Here is a 21,183-nt window from a genome sequence, read left to right on the forward strand (position 1 = left end):
TGGACGCTCGCCCGCCATGCAGGCTGCTGGGGAGACGCCGAACCTACAGCCCTCGTTTTCTGGGGGACCACCGTATCCAAGACGGCGACTTTGTGGTGCTGAAACGTGAAAATGTGTTCAAAGCCGTACAGGTCCAGAGGAGAAAAAAAGTGACTTTTGAAAAACAATGGTTCTATCTGGATAATGTCATTGGTCATAGTTATAGCTCAACATTTGAAGTGACCAGTGGAGGAAGCCTTCAGCTCAAGAAGAAGACAGAAGCACCTACTGCAGAGACTAAAGAAGCGGGCACAGATACATGAAATATAATTGATGATAGAAAATCTCAGAAACTTACTCAAGATGACATGAAAGCTTTGAAATACAAAGGCATTAAAGGAGAGGAAATAGTTCAGCAGTTAATTGAAAATAGCACAACATTCTGAAACAAGACAGAATTTGCCCAAGATAAATATATTAAAAAGAAGAAAATACAAAAAAAAGAAGAAGAAGCCATCATTACTATTTTGAAGCCATCTACACATATTCTTTCAATTATGTATTATACAAGAGAACCTGGAAATATTAACCACATGAGATATGACACACTAACCCAGGTGTTGACATTTGTGAATATCCGTTCTGGCAACAAAATGCTTGTAATAGAGACATGCTCAGGCTTGGTGCTAGGCTGTGATGGAGCGAATGGGAGGTTTTGGCTCCATTATTCAGCTGTACCCTGGAGATGGACCTGTGCGGGCAGCAACAGCATGCTTTGGGTTTCCTAAGTCTTTCCTTAATGGTCTGTATGATTTCCCCCTCAACAAAGTAGATAGTCTCCTAAATGAAACATTTTCTGCTGAAATGTTGTCTTCTGAGCCAAAAGACAGAAGTTTGGTTGAAGAAAATAATGGTGCACTTGAGGAAAAACAGGCATCTGAGCAAGCTAATGAAGACTGCAGGGCAGGGGCTCCAGATGGCAGTCACCCAGAAGAGCAAGACAAAATGGAGATTTCTCCAGATCCAGAGTACAAGGAGCCTAAAGAGAGAGGAAACAAAACAGATTATATTCAGGAAAAGCAAAAGAGACAAGAAGAGCAGAGGAAAAGACGTGTAGAGGCTGCTGCTCTGCTGAGTGAGAGAAATGCAGATGGTTTGTTTGTGGCCAGCTGTTTCCATCCCACTCCATTGCTGCTGTCTCTTCTAGACTTTGTGGCCCCATCAAGGCTGTTTATAGTCTACTGTCAGTATAAAGAGCCTTTGTTAGAATGCTACACAAAATTGCAAGAGAAGGGTGGAGTCATCAACCTCAGGCTGTCTGAAACCTGGCTCAGAAATTACCAGGTTTTGCCAGATCGAAGTCATCCCAAATTGCTGATGAGTGGAGGTGGGGGGTACCTTCTGTCCAGCTTCACAGTTGTCTTGGACAACCTGAGAGAGACCCTATCCTGAAGTCCAACGTGAGCATGTTAGATTCTCATGAGATGGAGCAGCCAGCAGCTAAAAAACAGAAAAGTACAGAGTCCAGTCCACCTTGTAACTCTTAAGGACGGTTTTGATTTTTGTTCCCCATCATTCCACAGTTGGTAATTAAGTTTTAAATGCCATTACTAATTGTTCTTTCATACCCTAAGAATGTGTTTGTACACCTCTTCTTGGGAAAGTTGAGTTTGTCAAAACTGCATCTCAAGTACAAAGTAGTGAGTTGACATGGTAATTGTGTGTATTTAACAAAAGCCCTAGAGGACTTCCAGTGCCCTGGAAACACCTTGAGAGTTTCAACATCCTGAAAATATGTTTATATACAAGACTTTGTATGCATATATATATACATGTTTTCAAGGTAGGGTCTCACTCTAGCTCAGACTGACCTGGAATTCATTCTGAATCTTCAAGGTGGCCTCAAACTCACGGCAATCCTCCTACCTCTGCCTCCCGAGTGCTGGGATTAAAGGCATGCACCACCACACCTGGCTGAGACTTCGATTATATTTTAAGTGAAGTTGTTAAAGTTCGGTGGGTAATGAAAGGAAATTTCCTCCATTCCATTCTTTTCAACATAAGCAATATGGATGTGTGAGTATATAAAATTCATAGTACCAAAAAATGTCTTCCTTGTTCCCTGCCATGGAATATACTGTTTGTAAATACTTGATTTTATTATCTTTATAGTTGACATCTAAAAGACCCAAGCATTGATTTTACTGCCTTTTTGCATGTGCATGGGAAGACATAATGGGTACATTTCCTCATCAGTTTGTCAGTCTTGAAATTGTTTGATCTAAATAAAGGAACTGAAATTTTTACATACTATTTAATTAAAGCCAACAGTTGAGTTTCCCCTCTACAGATGCACACCTGTTTGTATAAATGTGTATAGATGTTGTTCTTTATACATGCACATAGATCAACTTGTGTATATGCACATAGAGACAGAATGTGCTACTATAGGAATATATGTAGAGAGAATAGACTATTTATTTGAACTGGTAAAATTTTGTGCAGGACTTGGAACAGATCTCACTGCATTGGTGTCACCCTGACAAGTATATTTTCAAGTGCCTTCTTCTGATGATTAATCATACTGGACAGAAGATCTATACCATGATAAGGTGGTTGGCCTTTATGAGGTATGAGAAATTGTAATAAAATACATGACCATGTGTTGCAACAAATAAAAAAAAGAAAGAAATAAAGAAAGTAAACAATACAGTAGTTTTCCATGAAATACAGTGAACTTGGCCATCCGACCCTCTTGACTAAACTTTTGGTGTTGCAATGAGTTTGGGTGGGGGCTTTGTTCAGTCATTGGAAAAAAAGAGCTCTGGGAGTCTTAGCCTTACTAAATGCTAGGATAATATGCTAATATATCTTTTAAAGGATTAGGCAAGGTTTTAGAAAACAATTATACATAGCTATTTTGTGTTTTGCTCGTGTGTGTGTGTGTGTGTGTGTGTGTGTGTGTGTGTGTGTGTATGAGTGTATGCATGTGTAAGTGTGTGGTGTATGCATGGTGTGTGTCCATGTGAGGTTCTGGGCTCTTACCTGTGGTGCCAGAGGAGGACTTTGGGTGCCCTACTCTATCACTCTTCCAACTGTTCTTATTGAGCCAGTCTCTTACTGATTCCAGAACTTCTTCTTCTTTTTTTTTTTTTTCAAGCTCCAATGATTCTCAAATCTCTACTCCCCATTGAACCAGGGTTAAAAACATGTGTGCTGACAGCCAATCAATTATCTGAGTCATGGTTATGAAACCTGAGCAGTCTCTGGGGTCTCCTTATACCCTGCTCTTAACCACAAAACTATCTTCCAGCCCTTGTAATATGCTTTTAAAACAAAGTTAAGTGTTCCTCATGAAGGTAAAAGTATTATTTAAATAAGTAGAAAATAAGTGATTAAACTGAAATGAAGGGAAGGTGTGGTTATTTGATTCAGGTGTCCCCCATAAAGTTATGTGTTCTGAATGCTAGGTTCCTAGCTGATGGAGATTTGGGAATTAATGCCTCTTGGAGGCAGTGTATTGTTGGAGTTGGGCTTATGGGTATCATTGCCAGTTTCCCCTTGCCAGTGTTTGGCATATTCTTTTGTTGCTTTGTCTACCTTTTGTTGGCCAGGGAGTGATGTCCACCCTCTGCTCATGCCATTGTCTTCCCCTGCCATCCTGAAGCTTCCCCTAGAGTCTCTAAACCAAAGTAAGTTTCTTCTTTTATTTTCCCCACACGCTGCTCTTGGTCAGGTAGATTCTGCCAGCAATGTGAACCTGACTGCTACAGTACAGTTGATACTGACAGTGGCATTGGTGCTAGACTCCTGACTGTGTGGCTTTGGCATTTTGAAGCTGATTTTCAAGAAAAGTGTGGGAGGATTTGGATTTGAGACCTTGGCCTAAGAGATGCCCTGCAGTGCTGTAAATACAGCTTGATGGACTGTTCTGAATGTAGTAAGAGCTATGGACTGTGAGATTTAGCCTGTGAGGGTGACAAAGAGCTTTACCCAGACTGGGCTAGAAGCAGTTTGTGTGAGAGGCTTGCTGTTGTGCCCGTGTCCTGAGAATTTGTACAGGGTTGCATTGCATAGAAATGGACTAGTGTGGGCAGAGAGATATGGCATAGAAAAGAAATCTTTGGACTGAGACTTCTACCTATTCAGCTGCAATTATATGAGAGATTATAACCTTTAAGATTGGGCCAGCTGACCTGCACCAGGGCAGCAGGAAGAATGTAGATGCTTCTGAAGGGGCCTAAGAGCTCAAGGAACATCCTGTTCTTCAAAGTCTGCTTTATTCTCCCTGGATTAACAAAGGAAGGAAGTCTGCAGTACGTTCAAATAAAAAGAACATTTGAGTTTAGTTTTGTGTTTATCTGACAATCTGCACCAGGAAAATGGAGACTGACACTGAAGATACTCAACACATACCAAAGCAGAAACCCAGAAGCTCCTGAGAGCTCAGTACTGACACAGACTTAAAATACACCCAACATGGCTCAGGGAACTTTGTGGAAGTGGAGGCAGAAAGATTGTAAGAGCCATAGGTTGCAAGGGCATACCACCCACAATGATGGACTGCTGCTCTCACAAGGTATAACCCACAACCCCACAGTGAATACCACCAACCCCACTGAGGAGGGCCCTCAGTGGAATAGGAACAGGGAAGGGGGAAATGATGGTACAAATGCATGATATATGTCCATACAAAATATATTCTTACTAAAAAGAAAGAAAGAAAGAAACAAAGAAAGAAAGAAAGAAACAAAGAAAGAAAGAAACAAAGAAAGAAAGAAACAAAGAAAGAAAGAACATTTGACCTTTCCCCCTTGCTAGTACTAGACCCTTTTGAGACTGAAAAAATCTATGGATTCTTTCCCTAGAAAAATGTTCATATTCCTTCTACATCTTGTATAAAATATCAACAGACTCATAGAAACTTATGAGTGCCAGTGCAATAAGCTATGTATGGATGTAATTCCTCTCCCATTCAGTATCCACCTCAAAACCCAGATGATTTCACTGTAATAGGCATGGGGGAGCCATGAGAAAACCTTGGGCCATGGGATTCTGGAACTGGACCAAGCAGATGACTTAGCTTCTAGTGGCGATCCTGCTGTGTGTAGACCTCAGACCCTATTTGGGGATCAAACTCCAGTTTGTTCTTTGAGCCCTAGTGGCTCTCAGCCCTGGCCTTTCTCAGTTTCTCTGTGGTTGGGATGTACATGGGCCATCTTCCTCTTCTGTGAGACTAACTTGGTTAGCAAGACCCACCTCACAACCACAAAACTAATACCAATAAAGGAACCAGTCACATTCTCACTGATGCTTCTGTGTGCCACAGGAGTCCACACTGTTACCTTTACCCTGAAGGGGGCTGGAGCCTACTGTGATGGCCCTTGTCTTAACTGGTAGCAATGACAGCTGCCATTTACCTAGGGATCACTATGTACCAGATGATGGATGAGGTAAGCCCTTTACAAAGGAGGCCTCAAGGAATTTCTCACCAAGTTCCTGTTTTATAGATTAGGAAGAAGACCAGTTAAGTGTCATGTTTTAAATCAAAGAGTTTGTACATTTACTTGGGATTTGAATGCAATCCTCTTTTTTTTTTTTAATAGAATCAGAATTCTTAATGACTATATTTTCCTTTCAAAGTTTTATCAGTGCCTTCCTCAGGGATATGCTGATTTCTACCTTGCTTTTGTAAAAATAAATAAATAAAAATATTATTATACTTACATAAGCTCTAAGAGATGAGAAGATACCTTCATTATCTTAAACCAGAATAAATTCAAAACAGGTGGCATCTTGTCTTGGTTGCTATAACAGGATACCTATGAATAATTAATTTGTGAAAAGGATTGTTTTGGCTTACAGGTTTGAAGCTGAGAAGCCCAAAGCAAGTCCCATGCATCTCTTTAGCTTCTGATGAGAACTTTATCTTGGTAGAAAATGGAAGGCAAGCAAGTACGTGGAACGCAAAAGAGGGTGGATTTACCTTGTAACCACTTACTTTTGTGGTAACTAAGCCAGTACCATGGGAGCAAGAATTCTTTCATTCATTCATGAGGGCTTCACTGCAATTCAAAAACCACCCATTCAGTTATAGCTGTCATCACTGCACTAACAAAGGACCGCATATCCATCCATGTGAGTTTTGAAAGACACAAGCCATTCTCAAGCCATAGCAGTGTCTCTCCTAAGAGAAGGTGTGAGTCAAAGGGAGGTGCATGAGAGGGATGACAAGCTCTCTGTTAAGTATGTTGAACTTCAGCTGACCACTACAAAAGCAGAACAATCCTTTTTTTTTTTTTTTTCTAACAAGTGTCTTGCCAGAAATGTGGTAATGATTCTTAGCAAGGATTTGGCAAACCTACTGTTTAACAGATTTGCAACAACAGCTGTAAACTCAAATGGAAGATATTTTCTGGCAGCCTATACACATGCTCTAAGGGGATGCTATTACTTGGATTGCAAGAGCAGGGGAAATAGTAAGAATACTCCTGATAAATAAGTGCAATAGGCTATGACTGGTGACTGAGGATCAAGCTGCTTTGTTTCACATACCTCAGGATGTTGTTAAAGGCATCAACCAGAATAGGTTCAGAGAGCACATTGGGTCCAGACAGTTTAGACTCATTCTGCGCTTCATGATCGCTTTCTGTTGATTTGTACTTCCCACCTGCTGGGCTCTTGAAGTTCGGGTTTGCAAAGCTATGAAAAAAGGAGCCCCAGAATTTTTTGCATGTATTTTTCTTGAAGTCAGTTCAGAGCCCTTTAGCACAAAGATTTCTGGCTTTGAAAAAACATCTCTTATGAGGAGCACCTCTGTTTAGACTTTGGAGCAAGCTCATACAACTAATCCAACATTATTTACATCTATAAAATGTTGGAATAACCTAGAAGTCTAACAAATACAAAACAGATCATTTATAGTACACAATATATTATAACCCTATTAAGAATAACTATCCACCAGTACAACAATATTAAGTAATATTTATTCTCTATGTGGGGAGAATAATGCCGTATTTTGTTATAGAAGAGCCAAATGGGCATGTAAATGTCTTCAAAAGGGCAGGAGGATTATGAATTGTTTTATTATTAAAATAGCTCTGTTATACATATCAGAAAATTTAATCTAAATTTGCATGACCCAAGGCCTCATCATATGAATATGTTCATCTTTCTCCCCTCACAAGCAGCCCCCTTCGGCAAATATCCTCTTAATCTTCCCTCTGTCAACAGCTAAACCTCTTCAAAGAGTACACATTTACTCTCTCTTTCTGTGTTCACTGCTCTATCTATTGAAATCTGCCTTCCTCCAGGTCATTTCTTTGAAATTGTTCACATCAAAGTAAGCGAAATCTACCTTGCTACTGAAAACAGGCTTTAGTTTTTATCTCTGCATTTGATACTTGGTCCCATTTTCTCTATCCTTTCAATTTCTGCCTTTCAGTTTTTTTTTTCTTTTTTTCTTTTTAAGTTTCCTGTACCCCTTTGATTCTTCAAAGTTGTTATTCTTTCCGTTTCTATACCAATTTCCTTTTATCCATCTGTACACATTGATTTCAGCAAGCCCATATACACTTTTCCATATGTGATCTGGGCGCTGGAGAGTTCCAAACCTGGCCTCCATCTCTGGAGCTTTTGTTTTCCTTATCTATTGTGGCTTAACAAAAGTTCTTAGGACATAGTGCTGAATATCAACGCAACATTCATTATATTTTGGGTCGGGAATCCCAGCAGACTTCACCCTACATTGTTTGTTCTCTGCTTCTTACAAGGCTGCAACTGGGCTGTGAGCCCCTGATCTGCAGTCTCATCTAAAAAGGGCTAAGAAAGCATCCTTTACATTGTACAATGAATCCTCTTTGTGGCAGTTGCATTCTCATTGCTGTGACCAAACACCACACCAGAAGCCGCTCATAGAAGGAAAGGGTTCATGTCAGCTTACAAGGTGAAGTTTCATGATGACAGGGAAAGCAAGGCATGAGCACACAGTCAGAGGGACTCCACATTTCCAGAGCAACATGAAGAAAATGGTCTGAGTACTGAGCTTAGAGCTGGGTTGTACCATCCCAAAGCCAGCTCCTGGTGACACACCTCCTCCAACAAGGCTTTACCTCTCAAAGGCCCCACAACCTTCCAAAATTGCCACCAGCTGGGGACCAAGTATTCAAACCTCATGAGCCTATCAGACATTTCATGCAAATTACCAGAAGCTTCCTGTAGGTAGGGGATTAAGTCAGTTCCTGGTTAGTTACATTACCATCCTCTGCCACTACAAAGTAAAGGAAACAAACAAATGGAAATATTTTGGCTCATGATTAAAGTTCTCCGGTCACCTGGCTTTGTTGCTTCACAGTTATGACTACAACAATCTGTAACACATGTGTGATAAGTATTGCCTCAAGTAGATCTGTTTAGGGATCCATAGACATTCAGCACAAGTGGGTCTCTGAGGTTGCATCCAGGGAGGATTAACAGAGTGGGCGGTTCTGTAGATAAAGGGGGGCTTTATCTAAGGAAGCTCTGGGAAGGAAAGTATCCCTTCCTCCCACCTGGCTGCCAGTGCTGCTTGCTGCTTTCCACTGTGGACTGATGGAAGACCAGTGGCTCTTGAGGAAGCCTCCAGGCCTTCAGTGTCAGATTGGAACTGCTGAGCCATCTAGCCTCATGGACTGAGCAGTGACAAGGTTCCTTGACTCTCAGGCCTGCAATCTGCTATTGTTCTATTGCTGTAAACTAATTCAATTCCTTTTTAATGCAATTCATTCTATTGGTACTTTTCCTCTAGAGAACCCTGACTAATGCATGATGTCAATGTCCTGGCCTCTTAGCACCCCTTTCTACCCACAGCCTGGCCTTCCTCTGCACATCACCACAGCAATGGTGAAAATTTGTCATTTCTGCTTAAGCATATATATATATTTTTTTTTATTTCATAATAATCAGAGAGAGAGAGAATAAGGGAGAGAGAGACAAAGAGAATGGTGACATGCCAGGGCCTCTTGCCACTGCAAAAGATCTCCAGACACATGCACCGCTTTGAATATCTGACTTTATATGGGCACTGTGAATTGAACCCAGGAGTCAGGCTTTACAAGTAAGCGCCTATGATAGCTAAGTCATCTCTCCAGCCTTATTCTTAAAATTATTATTATTTTTTTAAATTTTTTATTTATTTATTTGACAGCGACAGACACAGAGAGAAAGACAGATAGAGGGAGAGAGAGAGAATGGGCGCACCAGGGCTTCTAGCCTCTGCAAACGAACTCCAGAAGTGTGTGCCCTCTTGTGCATCTGGCTAACGTGGGACCTGGGGAACCGAGCCTCGAACCAGGGTCCTTAGGCTTCACAGGCAAGCGCTTAACCGCTAAGCCATCTCTCCAGCCAAAATTATTTTTTAATTAATTAATTTATTAGAGAGATAATGGGCATGTCCGGGCCTCAATCCACTGCAGACAAACTCCAGATACATGCAATACCTTTTGCATCTGGCTTATGTGGCTATCTGAGTGCCTTAACCACTAAGCAATCTTACTAGTCCTTAAAATTCTTTATTTTTCAAATATTTTTATTAGTTTTCTATTCTGCAAATACAGGCAGTTTGTTACCATTATTAGGCTCATCCGTGACCTACCACTCCCAATTGACCCCTCCTTGTTGAGGTATATGGGTCGTGCATTGTGGAGTTAGTCCCCAGTTATTAGTACAATAAATGTCTCTGCATATCATGACCCAACATGTGGCTCTGACATTCTTTCTGCCCCCTCTTCTGCAAAATTTCCCTGAGCCATGTTGGGTTCATTTTTGGTCTGCATCAGTGTTTTTTGGTTTTTCGAGGTAGGGTCTTGCTCTGGCCCAGGCTGACCTGGAATTCACTATGCAATCTCAGGCTGGCTTTGAACTCATGGAGATCCTCCTACTTCTGCTTCCTGAGTGCTGCACCACCACTCCCGGTGCCCCTAAAATTATTAATCACTTCTGTGGCTCAGAAATATTTCAAGTTGAATAAAGTTCTCTGAAAATACAAATTAAACCCAAAGCCTGTGATTTTTGTAATCTAAACTGTAGAAACTTAAACTCAGCAAAATCTTCTTTCCTGGTACAGATGTATAAATGATGAATAATAAATATCCTGGCTGGTCTAGTTATATTTAAATCATATCAAAACTCCTTAATGAGTTGTAAGGGGAAGTGGTTTCATGTGGAATTTCAGCTATGGGGAAAGTCAACTTGGCAACAGTTGTGTTTGTTTTTAGTAACAGCTATCAATTAATTTTAAAAGAATTATCTTTGGGGGAGGCTGAATCCCTTGAAGATACTTCTGTGGCATTATATAACTTGCTATATATTTTCATTTATTAAAAGTTTCATATCAGTTCTTAGAAAGTCAGATTTATTTGCTGCAGTATCCTCTTGAGGATTCTGCTAGCCCACAGGATGCCAATGCAAGAGAAAATGATGCACTTCCTCCTGGTAAAGGCAGGGGGCTGTATACCATTTGGAAGCTTAAATTCCTCTCCAGATCATATGAGACTTGAGCTGCTTGTAATTTGAAGATGCTGTGGTCTGGCTTTAACAAACCCCCTCTTGCTTTTATTAATCTGGTCATGGGGTAAGGATGGCTAAGAGTGAAAATGGCATTTCCTAATTGATTGTGACATAACTCATTAAGTATTGCAAACATCACGCTAGAAGGGTCCTTTCCCACTTCTGCATTGTCTGTTTGGCAGCAGACGATACAGAAGAGGACCTGGATAGGCCCCACTGTAAAAATGCCCCCGCCCAATCTGGGCTTGTTTCAATCTACTGCCCATGACTTCAAGGTATGACTCACTAAAGTCTCTGAAAACTCCATCTTCAAGTTCATTTTAACTGGGTCAAGCTCCCAGGCTTGGAAAGCAGCTGATTGTTGTGATTTTGACAGACCCCATTAAAACTGAGTTATGAAAAATGACCTTTTCTTAGGGACATATGGGAAAGCATGACAAAAACCCTTAAGACTTGGTTTGGCACAGAGAATCCCACATTCAGTAGTGAGTAGTGTCTCTGGCACTTGGCTGTGGTGCTCTGTAGCTGGCAGCTGAATTTCACTGGCCTCTGCCCAAAACTCTGGCATCAAAAGCTGATTTTTTAATCTCCTGTTTAGTTAAAGAAAGATTTAAAACACTTTCTGAACATTTTTACATTTTACATGTCACAAATAAGACATCACGTTAACCTGATATTTGAGTAGATTATACCTGTTCCAAAGATCATAAAAATTGATGGAATAACTGTTTTCAATGATAGTTGTGGTTTGTTGTAAACTGTTCCCCACAGGTTCATGTGTTTGAACAGTTGGTCTCCAGCTGATGGCTCCATTTTGGAAGGCCTTGGAGCCATTAAAAGGTGGAGCTTTGCTACTGGAAGTGGGTCACTTGGGGCAAGTCTTGAAGCTTTATAGCACAGCCCCACTTCCTGTTAGTTCTCTGCTTACTGATGCTGAATACAATGCGATCAGCTGGTTCCCTGTCTGCCACCATGTTTCCCTGCCATGATGGAATATATTCCCCTGGCACTGTAAACCAAATTACACTATTTCCTTCTGAAAGTTGTTTCTGGTAAGGCATATCTCAGCAACAAAAAGTACCTAATTCAGGGCTGAAGAGATGGCTTAGTGGTTATGACATTTGCCTGCAAAGCCAAAGGATCTTGGTTAAATTCTCAAGAACCCGGGTAAGCCAGTATCACAAGGGGATGCATGCGTTTGGAGTTCATTTACAGTGGCTAAATGCCCTGGCACTCCCATTTCTCTGTCTCTCTCTCTCAAATAAATAAATAAATAAAATTTTAAAAGTACTGAATTCAATAGTGTTTTATTTATATTGGTCTTCAAGACAACCTTTGATACAGATTATTAGAATTGGATTCTAAGGAGAATTTTACAGATATAAAAACTGAGATTTAGTGAACCCAAGAGGCCATATTTGGGGTTTTTTTAATTTTTTTTTATTTTTTTAATTAATTATTTATTTATTTGAGAGTGACAGACACAGAGAGAAAGACAGATAGAGGGAGAGAGAGAGAATGGGCGCGCCAGGGCTTCCAGCCTCTGCAAACGAACTCCAGACGCGTGCGCCCCCTTGTGCATCTGGCTAACGTGGGACCTGGGGAACTGAGCCTCGAACCGGGGTCCTTAGGCTTCACAGGCAAGCGCTTAACTGCTAAGCCATCTCTCCAGCCCAGATTTGGGTTTTTGAAAGAAATCATGTACTGAGAAATCTTGTTGGAGCTGAGCTGAAAACCTCCTCCCTGTAGACCAGCTGATAGAAAGCTTGAAGAAAACTACAGTACATGCAACTCCATGAGAGAGAAAGAAGTCATCTGTGGAGATAAACAACAGTGGACACTGCAGGCCTTAAGTTTGGCCAGCCAGGCCAAATGAGCCAACAGGTGCAATAGTGTCATGTCTGTTATGGGGGAAACCAGCCCCTTTCTAAATGGACTGGAGGCCCACTCCACAGGAGGGATTACTTCCTAATACCGAAAACCTTTAACAGGGGAGGCCAAGAGCCCTAGGGGTGTAACACCTGCTGGTGTCTGGGTAAGTGCATATATTATGCTCACCAAGCTGCCTGGTAAGTACCTTTCTTAATGTTCATGTATATGGGCACAGACTAAACATTTCCACTGCCATAGGGAGAGACTGGTCCAATGTAAAATCAATAACCAGTAAGCAGATATCAAACTCCTGTGATTGAAGTCCAACATCTGTAACCAATGATGACAGTCTCTAGATTTTCTGTTTTACCCCTCCAGCTGGGCTGAGTAGCCTGGAGAAAATTTTCCTCCTGAGCTAACAGCTCTCCAGCCTTTGAACAGTCCTAAATATATCCAAAACATTGCCAACCACAGTTCATCTTAACAGCTTCAAGCTTTTTTGGACTTACATATAGGGACATGGCCCTGCCTCACATGCCACATCTCAGCAATAGCTCATGACTCAATTTTGTCACAGGGACATCAGCATGTTTCACATGCTACATCCTAGCCATGGCTCCTGGAACCATGGGCACCCTGCATTTTTCATGTTTCCAAAACTAATAGCAAGTATACAGAGACATAGCCAATTTGTTAATTTAAACAGGGACATCAGCATGTTTCACATGCTACATCCTAGCCATGGCTCCTGGAACCATGGGCACCCTGCATTTTTCATGTTTCCAAAACTAATAGCAAGTATACAGAGACATAGCCAATTTGTTAATTTAAACAGGGACATCAGCATGTTTCACATGCTACATCCTAGCCATGGCTCCTGGAACCATGGGCACCCTGCATTTTTCATGTTTCCAAAACTAATAGCAAGTATACAGAGACATGGCCAATTTGTTAATTTAAGGAGGAAATACATCTTGAAGAACCTTCGGAATTCTGCACTTCACTCATCCTCTTTCAAAAAAATTTGCATTTCTGCCATTAAGCCTTTCCTAGGTGGACTTCACCCTGATGCATCTTTTCCATTACTTCAGTGTAAGGCAGTTGGCCCACTCTTAATGGTGGTAATCTATTCAACAATAAGAGCTTAAGCAACTCAAAACCAGTCTCTGTGCCTGTAACTTTAAACTTGCTTGAATTTTTCCGGCTTTAAATCATACGTATTTTAGTTCTATACCTTCTGCCAAGCACACTAGCCCATTACTTTTAAATTCAACCTTGCTTACATTCTCTGGGCATGGGCAGAAGAGTGCAGTTAGCCTTTATGCTAGTAGCTCAGTCCAAACAAGGTTTCTGCCATCTCTCCTTCCTCTTTAAGAGTCCATAGGCCAAGTCTTCAAACAAAATTTTCTCTGCATTAAGTATTTTTAAACTCTCACCTCACCAGAATAGTCCATAAAACTTGGCTTCTGCACTGTGAGGTTTCTGCAGTCACAAATATCAAGTCCATCCACATTTCTCCAGTGCACAAGTTCCAAAAGACCAAAATCTACAATTTCAGAATCATAGCCACAACACCACAACTCTGTGATAGCAAGTTAACTGTTGCAGTCAGTATCATTCACTTTGGAGACTGTCTTGTCAAGATCTTGAATAGATTTTCTTAGTTCATTCATCTGGTTGAACCTTCTGTGTGGTCATTGATGCTTTTCAGAAGTAGGATTCTGAATTCTTTCTCTGACATTTCCACTTTCTCATTGGTTGTGGCATCCCTTGTAAAGTAGGTAGGAGTCTGGGAATGAGCCGAGGTGGGATGATCTCCCACATTCTTTGTTTCTTTGTCATTTGTATATCTGATCCAAGCCTAACTTCTCACTCTTTTAGAACCAGTTGGTGGTTTGAGGTTGCTTGTCTTCCATGGAATTCCTAGAGGCCCCTTCACTTGTGATCGTAGTGCTCAATGCTCATGTATCCAGTCAATCTGGTTATGCTTAGTTGTAAATGACCCTTTTTGCATGAATGGAGCTCACCCACAGAAGATGCTGCCACCCTGGCTAAAGTTCCTTCATGTGGGCCAAATGGGTAGGCTGGGCTCCAGGACCTTCTTTTGGCTTGTAGCTAGACTGGACTTCCCCCTTGTAGGGTAAATGATAGAATCGACTTCCACTTGCCTAGAAATATAGGCTGGAATATCTGTACACACTGTGTTGTCTTTCTGGAAGTCTTTGTGGATGGAGGTGAATAGACCTTATTCTTCCACCCTGGGGAAATGGGGTCCCAGAGGTTGAAGGGGGGTCCCAGAAGTCTGAGAGGAGCTGGCCACACAGGCCTATATGCCTGACTCCACTGGACTAGATCTTGGGATTCTGGATATCTGTTGAATTATAAACCTTTAAATTGCAGTTTGATTTCATCTGTGGCTAAACAGTTATTGAGAGAAACAGTGAAACAGATTCTTAGCAAGTTACTCCATTATGAAAACAAGAAAGAATTCATGTCTTGTGCTGAACAATAGTAAATGGGGGTGAAGGAGACGCAGGCCTCCTACAAAGGGTATAGACAGAAAGGCTTTGAAAAAGATCATCTACAAGGGAGGCCATTGTGATAATCACAAGTACTCTGGGATGACCAATTCTGAAAATGATGGCAAAAATCTAGCGAAGAACAAAAATGCTAGTGTCTCCTGAGTGCTATTGTGATAAATAACCATCCCCTTTCTCTTTCCTACACAGATTCTTGTTCTGTGTACCCACCCAGAGGGCTTTACTTGGCCATATTTTATTTTTGGATTTGGGTAGAAAACCTGTGAGGAATAATCACTATGTATACTTCCCATTGATGGCTGATATTCTGAAATATGAAGGACAGAATAGATTTGGAGGCCTTTTAGAGATTAGTCTTTATTTGTTCCAAAGCAGCTGGCTCCCTCAACCTATTCTCTCCTTAAAGCTTGTTGGTCAGACATACTTTATGTATATATTGAATTTGGAAATTCAATACATTATCAGGCTTGATTAAAACAATGTTAGCAACAAGAGAAACACTGTGTTATTAGGAGGAAAAAATTGTATTTTGCCCTGAATGTTTCCTTCTGGGACTAGTGTGCAGTCTTCTTCATTGTAATGTCCATGTTGTTTTCAGTAAATTTTAAATGGAGTATTTTTCACCCTACTGAGTAGGGCAGACAAAGGCTTTAATTAAACAAATGTCACATGGGAACTCTTGCCCCTAAAGCCTCTATTGGTCCTAATTAGCAAATGCAGCTGTAGACTCTATCAATATTAGATGGCCTGTTTATTATGTCCATTTATATCACATTCATCAGGGAGCATGTGGAAGGTACCCCAGAATTATTAGCTTTAATTAAGGCTAGCTCAAATGGTGAGAAAAATATCCCATGGAAAATAGGCCAGGTAATAGAGGTAGATGAGAATAAAGGGTTCTGGGAATATTCTCAAAGCTTCTCAGTGAAAATGACAGAATATTTGATGTTCTTACTGTCAGCTATTGCCTTAGAGAAGAGACATCTGTGGCCGAATTATAAAGATAAATACTGATGGCTTTGAGTATAAAATGTCCCCCACAGGTTTATATATTTCAACATTTGGTTCCTCGCTGGTGGCACTGCTTGAAATGGTTGTGGAATCTTTAGGAGATGGATCCTTGCTGGAGGAAGGAGTTATAGTGGAGGGGGCAGCTTTGAGGTTTTATAGCCTGCCCCTATTTCCTACTGGTTCTTTGCTTCCTGCCTGCCATGTCTCTCATGCAATACTGAAATGTATTCCTCCTAAAAATAAGCTAAAACAAATCCCTTCCTACCTTAGTTTGCTTCTGGTCAGGTGCTTTCTCATATAAATGATAAAGTAACTAATACAAGTAATAATAAAAATTCAAGCATTTCTCTCTCCTGAGAAGGGTTGTTCCTGAGTGAATGCTGGTATGCCACCAAGTTTCATGTTGAGTAGTTGAGGAGACACCACAATTATTCCATTCAAAGAATTATATAATAGAAGATCTAGAAAGTGCACTATAAATTAGATGATAGATAGATAGATAACCTCATAACTCAGCAGTAGTGTTTGTAAATATTTTACTTTACTTATTTGTGAGAGAAAGAGTAACAGAGAGAGAGAGAGAGAGAAAGGGAAGAGAGAGAGAGAGAATGGGCACACCAGAGCCTCTAGCCATTGCAAATGAATGCCAGACATATGCCGCCTTGTGCATCTGGCTTTACATAGGTCCTGGAGAATCAATCCTGGGTCCTTTAGCTTTGCAGGTAAGTGCCTTAACCACTAAGCAATTCAGCCCAGCCATAGTACTCTTAATTTTTTTCAGATAAGATATGTGAGGCTTAAAATATTAAATCCTTTTGTCACTAACAGTCAGAGTATGAACACCTTTCTATACTACAGGGCCTTTCTCTATGTCAAAAGAATGTACCATTCTGTCCAATAGCTTCTTGTCATAAATATATAATGACCAGTAACTTTTGCGTTTAAGCTTTTGTTCCATTTGCCTAAGTTCTCTTACCCTTGGTTTCTTCTTAAAAGCATATTAAACACTTTTCAAATTTTGATCATATGTGATAAACTATATGGTAATCTTGACTTTGAAAAAAAACTAATCCACATCTGATTCTCTTAGTTTCTACCATGATCCTATTTTAGAAGATGTTCTAAGAAAAGATTTATGATATCTCTTTGGAGGCCCACTGGGCTTTCTAACTGCATAAATCCCTACTGAAGGACAGAATCAAGTGTAATCTACCCTTTGTGTTCTATAGAAATATAAGCCTTCTTCGTTTGTTCTATTTTGTAGGGAAGCAATTGCAAGAGATGTGACTTCAGTATAAAAAATCATGTGATCAATGTATCATGGGGATGCTACAGTAATATAAGGGATGTATCTCAAAAATTTATGTTGAACTTTCCTTGAAAATACAACACAAAACTTGTGTACATTTATAGTTGAAATTTCTATACATAGTACAAAATATATTTAAATATGTAGTTTCTCCTTGAAACAATTTGCAGTTCTATGCTCCATCATATATATGCTTTCAAAGTGCAGTCACTAAATTGTCTCTTTCTCCACTTAAGGTTTCAAATCATCCAGTTATCACTGTGTTCCAGAAAATATGCTTTCTTTGTCCCATAGTTGCTTGTCTAAATCTAAGTTGGAAATATTTAGAAAGTATTTTAGCACATGGGGAAATAAGCCAAACAGTGATGTTTGCCACAAGAGTCAGCACTGTGACAGTGTTCTCTAGGAAGTCAGCTACTTCTGCATAAGGGTGATAGAGTCACAAAGGGTGACAGAGACACAAAGAAACAAATAATTTAGCACCTATACAATATTTCATTTTTATCTACTAGCTTCACTGTTTATGTATTAGAACATTAAACAATAAAGGCCTGAATTAACTAAGTGTCCAAACAGAAGCAAGGATTATTGAGAAGAGATGAGAATAACTAGTTCAGGGCCCATGAATTTTATCGCCTGCTCCATTTCTATCTAGATTGACTTTTAAAGTGATTGCCATGACACCTGGCTGCAAGTGTTTGTTTATCCACTATGACATTAGGCTGGGTCCCTCCTAGGAATTGCCTTCTAAGTGTGTTACATGGCCAAAAGTAGGTCCAGCTCCCATTGTACAATCTAGACCATTCCTTAAGAGACACTTGAACTCCAGAGCTCCATGTTATGGAGTTCTGTTCCCACATCAGCAAACACATTTTCTTCTTATTTTATGTGACTTCCCTCACTTCTTTGCAGGTTCTGTTTCTGAAAAAGAAAAAAAAAAAATCACCCAAGAGTGTATTTAATAGGTATGATGGTATTTCTTTTAAACATTTTTTTATTGACAACTTCATAATTATAGACAGTAAATGATAATTCCCTCCCCTCCCCCTATTTCCCCTTCACAAATCCACTGTCCATTATAACTGCTCTCCCTCTCAATTAATCTATCTTTTATTTGAATGTCATCATTTATTCCTCCTATTATGACAGTCCTACATAGGTAGTAGATGGTTAACTTTTGTTGTCAACTTGATCTATTTAGTAGTCCACAGACATCCTTCTTGTGAGAGTCCCTAAGGTTGCTTCCAGGAAGGATTAACTGAAAGAGGAAGTCCTTTGCCAGATGAGTCCCTCCCCACAGTGGGTTGGCTCCACCAAGGCTTTATCTAAAGAAAGACTGGGAGGAAAGAATCCCTTCTACCCACCTGGCTGTCAGTGCTGCTTGCTGCCTTCTGGTGTAGACTGAAGGCCAACCAGGACTGAAGACCAGTTGCTTTCCAGGAAGTCTTCAGGCCTTCAGTGCTGTATTGGGACTGCTGTGGCCCCAGCCTTGTGGATTGAGTCGCTACAGGGTTCTTTGACGCTCCGGGGCCTGCAGATTGATATTGTTGGATTGCAATAAACTAATCCAGTAAACTCCCTTTTTTAATACAATTCACTCTATCAGTTCCGTTCTTCTAGAGAATCCTGACAAATGCATGAGGGAACCCAGACTATGAAAGTTTTTCATACTAGTTAAGTACAAGTTAACTGCCTTCCCTTCTTTCTACACATAATTTCACTATGAAATTTCATGATCTGAGCTGAACCATGAAATAAAACAACTATGTGACTCTGAACCATCATCGCTGTGTGGTGTGTAACAGTAGTCAGCAAACTAATGATTTACACTTGTACTAATTTTTAGTATAAGCATCTATTATGCTTCAGGCTTATGTGTTCAGTTAGTACATGTCAAAGTTAGAATCTGAACTCAGGTCCTTTTTCTCCAAATATGGTAGCTTACATTCTCCTTGTGAACCTTTGTGCTGGGTACCAATGGTGGTAGCTGAGTACAGGCCAACACTTCTCTACCTTCCTAACATAGAATATGGCCATCCAATTTGTTTTGGCAATTTACCTGTGAGGAAAAAACAACAACAACAAAATAATTTCTAGCCTGGAATTCTACCAGAAAATGTCAAGAAATATAGTGATTATCTGAGTGGCTGTTAGATATGTCCTTGCCCTCATTTTATAGGCATCTGCTGTCATCCAGACTTCAAGTCCTTGACTCTCCTCCATCTCCATCAGCTATTCTCGCCTTAGTCAGGCTATTTTCATCTGATGCTCTGGGGCAAAAATAATGTACAAAGATTTTCCTGTTAGATGCTGCTGCTTTGAAGTGTGGACCACATTCCTGGACTTCTTCTGTGGAGTGCACTTTGATGCATCTTCAGAGTAGTGAGTGATCTCCTCCTGATGGTCCCAAGATTATTTCAAGAACCTCTTTGAAACTGATTGTCTAACACACTTGAGTGTGTGTGTGGATGTGTGTACATGTATGCATGCACATGCAGGAAATAAGTATTTGATATTAATTTAGTGTAATAATTTTCTTATCTTAGAGAAGAATTGCCAAAGAAAGTTGCCAAAAATGTGCATAATTTCTTTATAATATAATGAATCACTTATGAACCTTAGGAATCTGTGCTTTTAACAATGACTGTTTTAAAGATTTTATTTTTATTTACTTATTGGAGATGGAGAGAGAGAGAGAGGGAGAGAGAGAAAATGGGTATGCCAGGGCCCCTAGCCACTGCAAATGAACTCCAGATGCATGTGCCGCCACGTGCATCTACTTTATATGGGACTTGGGGAATCAAAATCAAGGTATTATCTGGGTGAGAGGCAGGAGTAAGAGAATCACTGTGATTTCAAGGCTAGTCTGGGACTACAGAGTGACTTCCATGTCAAGTGGGGCTAGAGTGAGACCCTACCTCAAAAAATAAATAAATAAACCCCCAAAACAAGGTATTAAAATATGTAAGACCAGCTTTCCAAATTAAATTGTATCTACTGGGTGGCAACCCCAAATCCTGCCAACTGCATTACAGTATAATATAGATTCCAATGCTAATGATATTTCACTTCTAGCAGAATTATTTTACAGCCCTCTACAAATCCATCTTACATTTAAAAACAATTTACTCATTGAAATGTATGTATTCATCATGTTAAGTAGATTATGCTGGGATAACAATCAATCCCAAGAATAACTGGGACTTAAGACAATGAAGATTAATTTTTGGTTGTGCTCCAGGATTACCTTGAGTTGCTCTGGTGGCTCCGTGCTCTCCTGGGACCTGACATGATTGGACTAGGCCGACTTTAAATTGCCCTGGAGGTTCTGTGCTCCAATGAAGCCCAATTTGATTAGACTACTACCCTCAGGAATGTAACTCTTCCCTGTTACAGGTAAAGAAAATGAACCCAGAGACCTCACTTTTCTCCTCACAGGTAAATTGCAAACCAAATTGGATGGCTATATTCAATGTTAGGAAGGTAGGGAAGTGTTGGCCTGTACTCAGCTACCAACATTGGTGAGCAGCACAAAGGTTCACAAGGAGAATGTAAGCTACCATATTTGGAGAAAAAGGACCTGGGTTCGGATTCTAACTTTGACATGTACTAACTGAACACATAAGCCTGAAGCATAGTAGGTGCTTATACTAAAAATTAGTACAAGTATAAATCATTAGTTTGCTGACTCCTTTTGCCCACCAGCAATGATGGTTGATAGTAGTACTAATATGTATTTTAATGGGGTTTCAGTTGTCCAGCCTGGTCTCTCAAACTTCTACACTCAATTGTTCCTTAATCTCAGCCTCCCAAGCATCTGGAACAAAAGGCATATGCCGGGCTGGAGAGGTGGCTTAGCAATTAAGCACTTGCCTATGAAGCCTAAGGACCCAGGTTCAAGGCTCAATTCCCCAGGACCCATAT

At 40.4% G+C, this 21,183-nt stretch overlaps 1 protein-coding gene across 1 annotated transcript; it reads left to right on the plus strand.

Moving 5' to 3' along the window:
• The first annotated feature begins 675 nt into the window (after positions 1–675).
• Positions 676–1,431, plus strand: LOC101602795 (tRNA (adenine(58)-N(1))-methyltransferase non-catalytic subunit TRM6-like). Its single transcript, XM_045146333.1, has one exon. The coding sequence runs from the start codon at positions 676–678 to the stop codon at positions 1,429–1,431; it is 756 nt and encodes a 251-aa protein (XP_045002268.1).
• The last annotated feature ends 19,752 nt before the right edge of the window (positions 1,432–21,183 follow it).

This window comes from Jaculus jaculus, chromosome 3 (genome assembly GCF_020740685.1).
Source record: "Jaculus jaculus isolate mJacJac1 chromosome 3, mJacJac1.mat.Y.cur, whole genome shotgun sequence".
NCBI lineage: Eukaryota > Metazoa > Chordata > Mammalia > Rodentia > Dipodidae > Jaculus > Jaculus jaculus.

Coding starts and splice junctions, on each gene's coding strand:
- LOC101602795 (XM_045146333.1), top strand. CDS start 676: ATGGAGCGAATGGGAGGTTTTGGCTCCATTATTCAGCTGTACCCTGGA.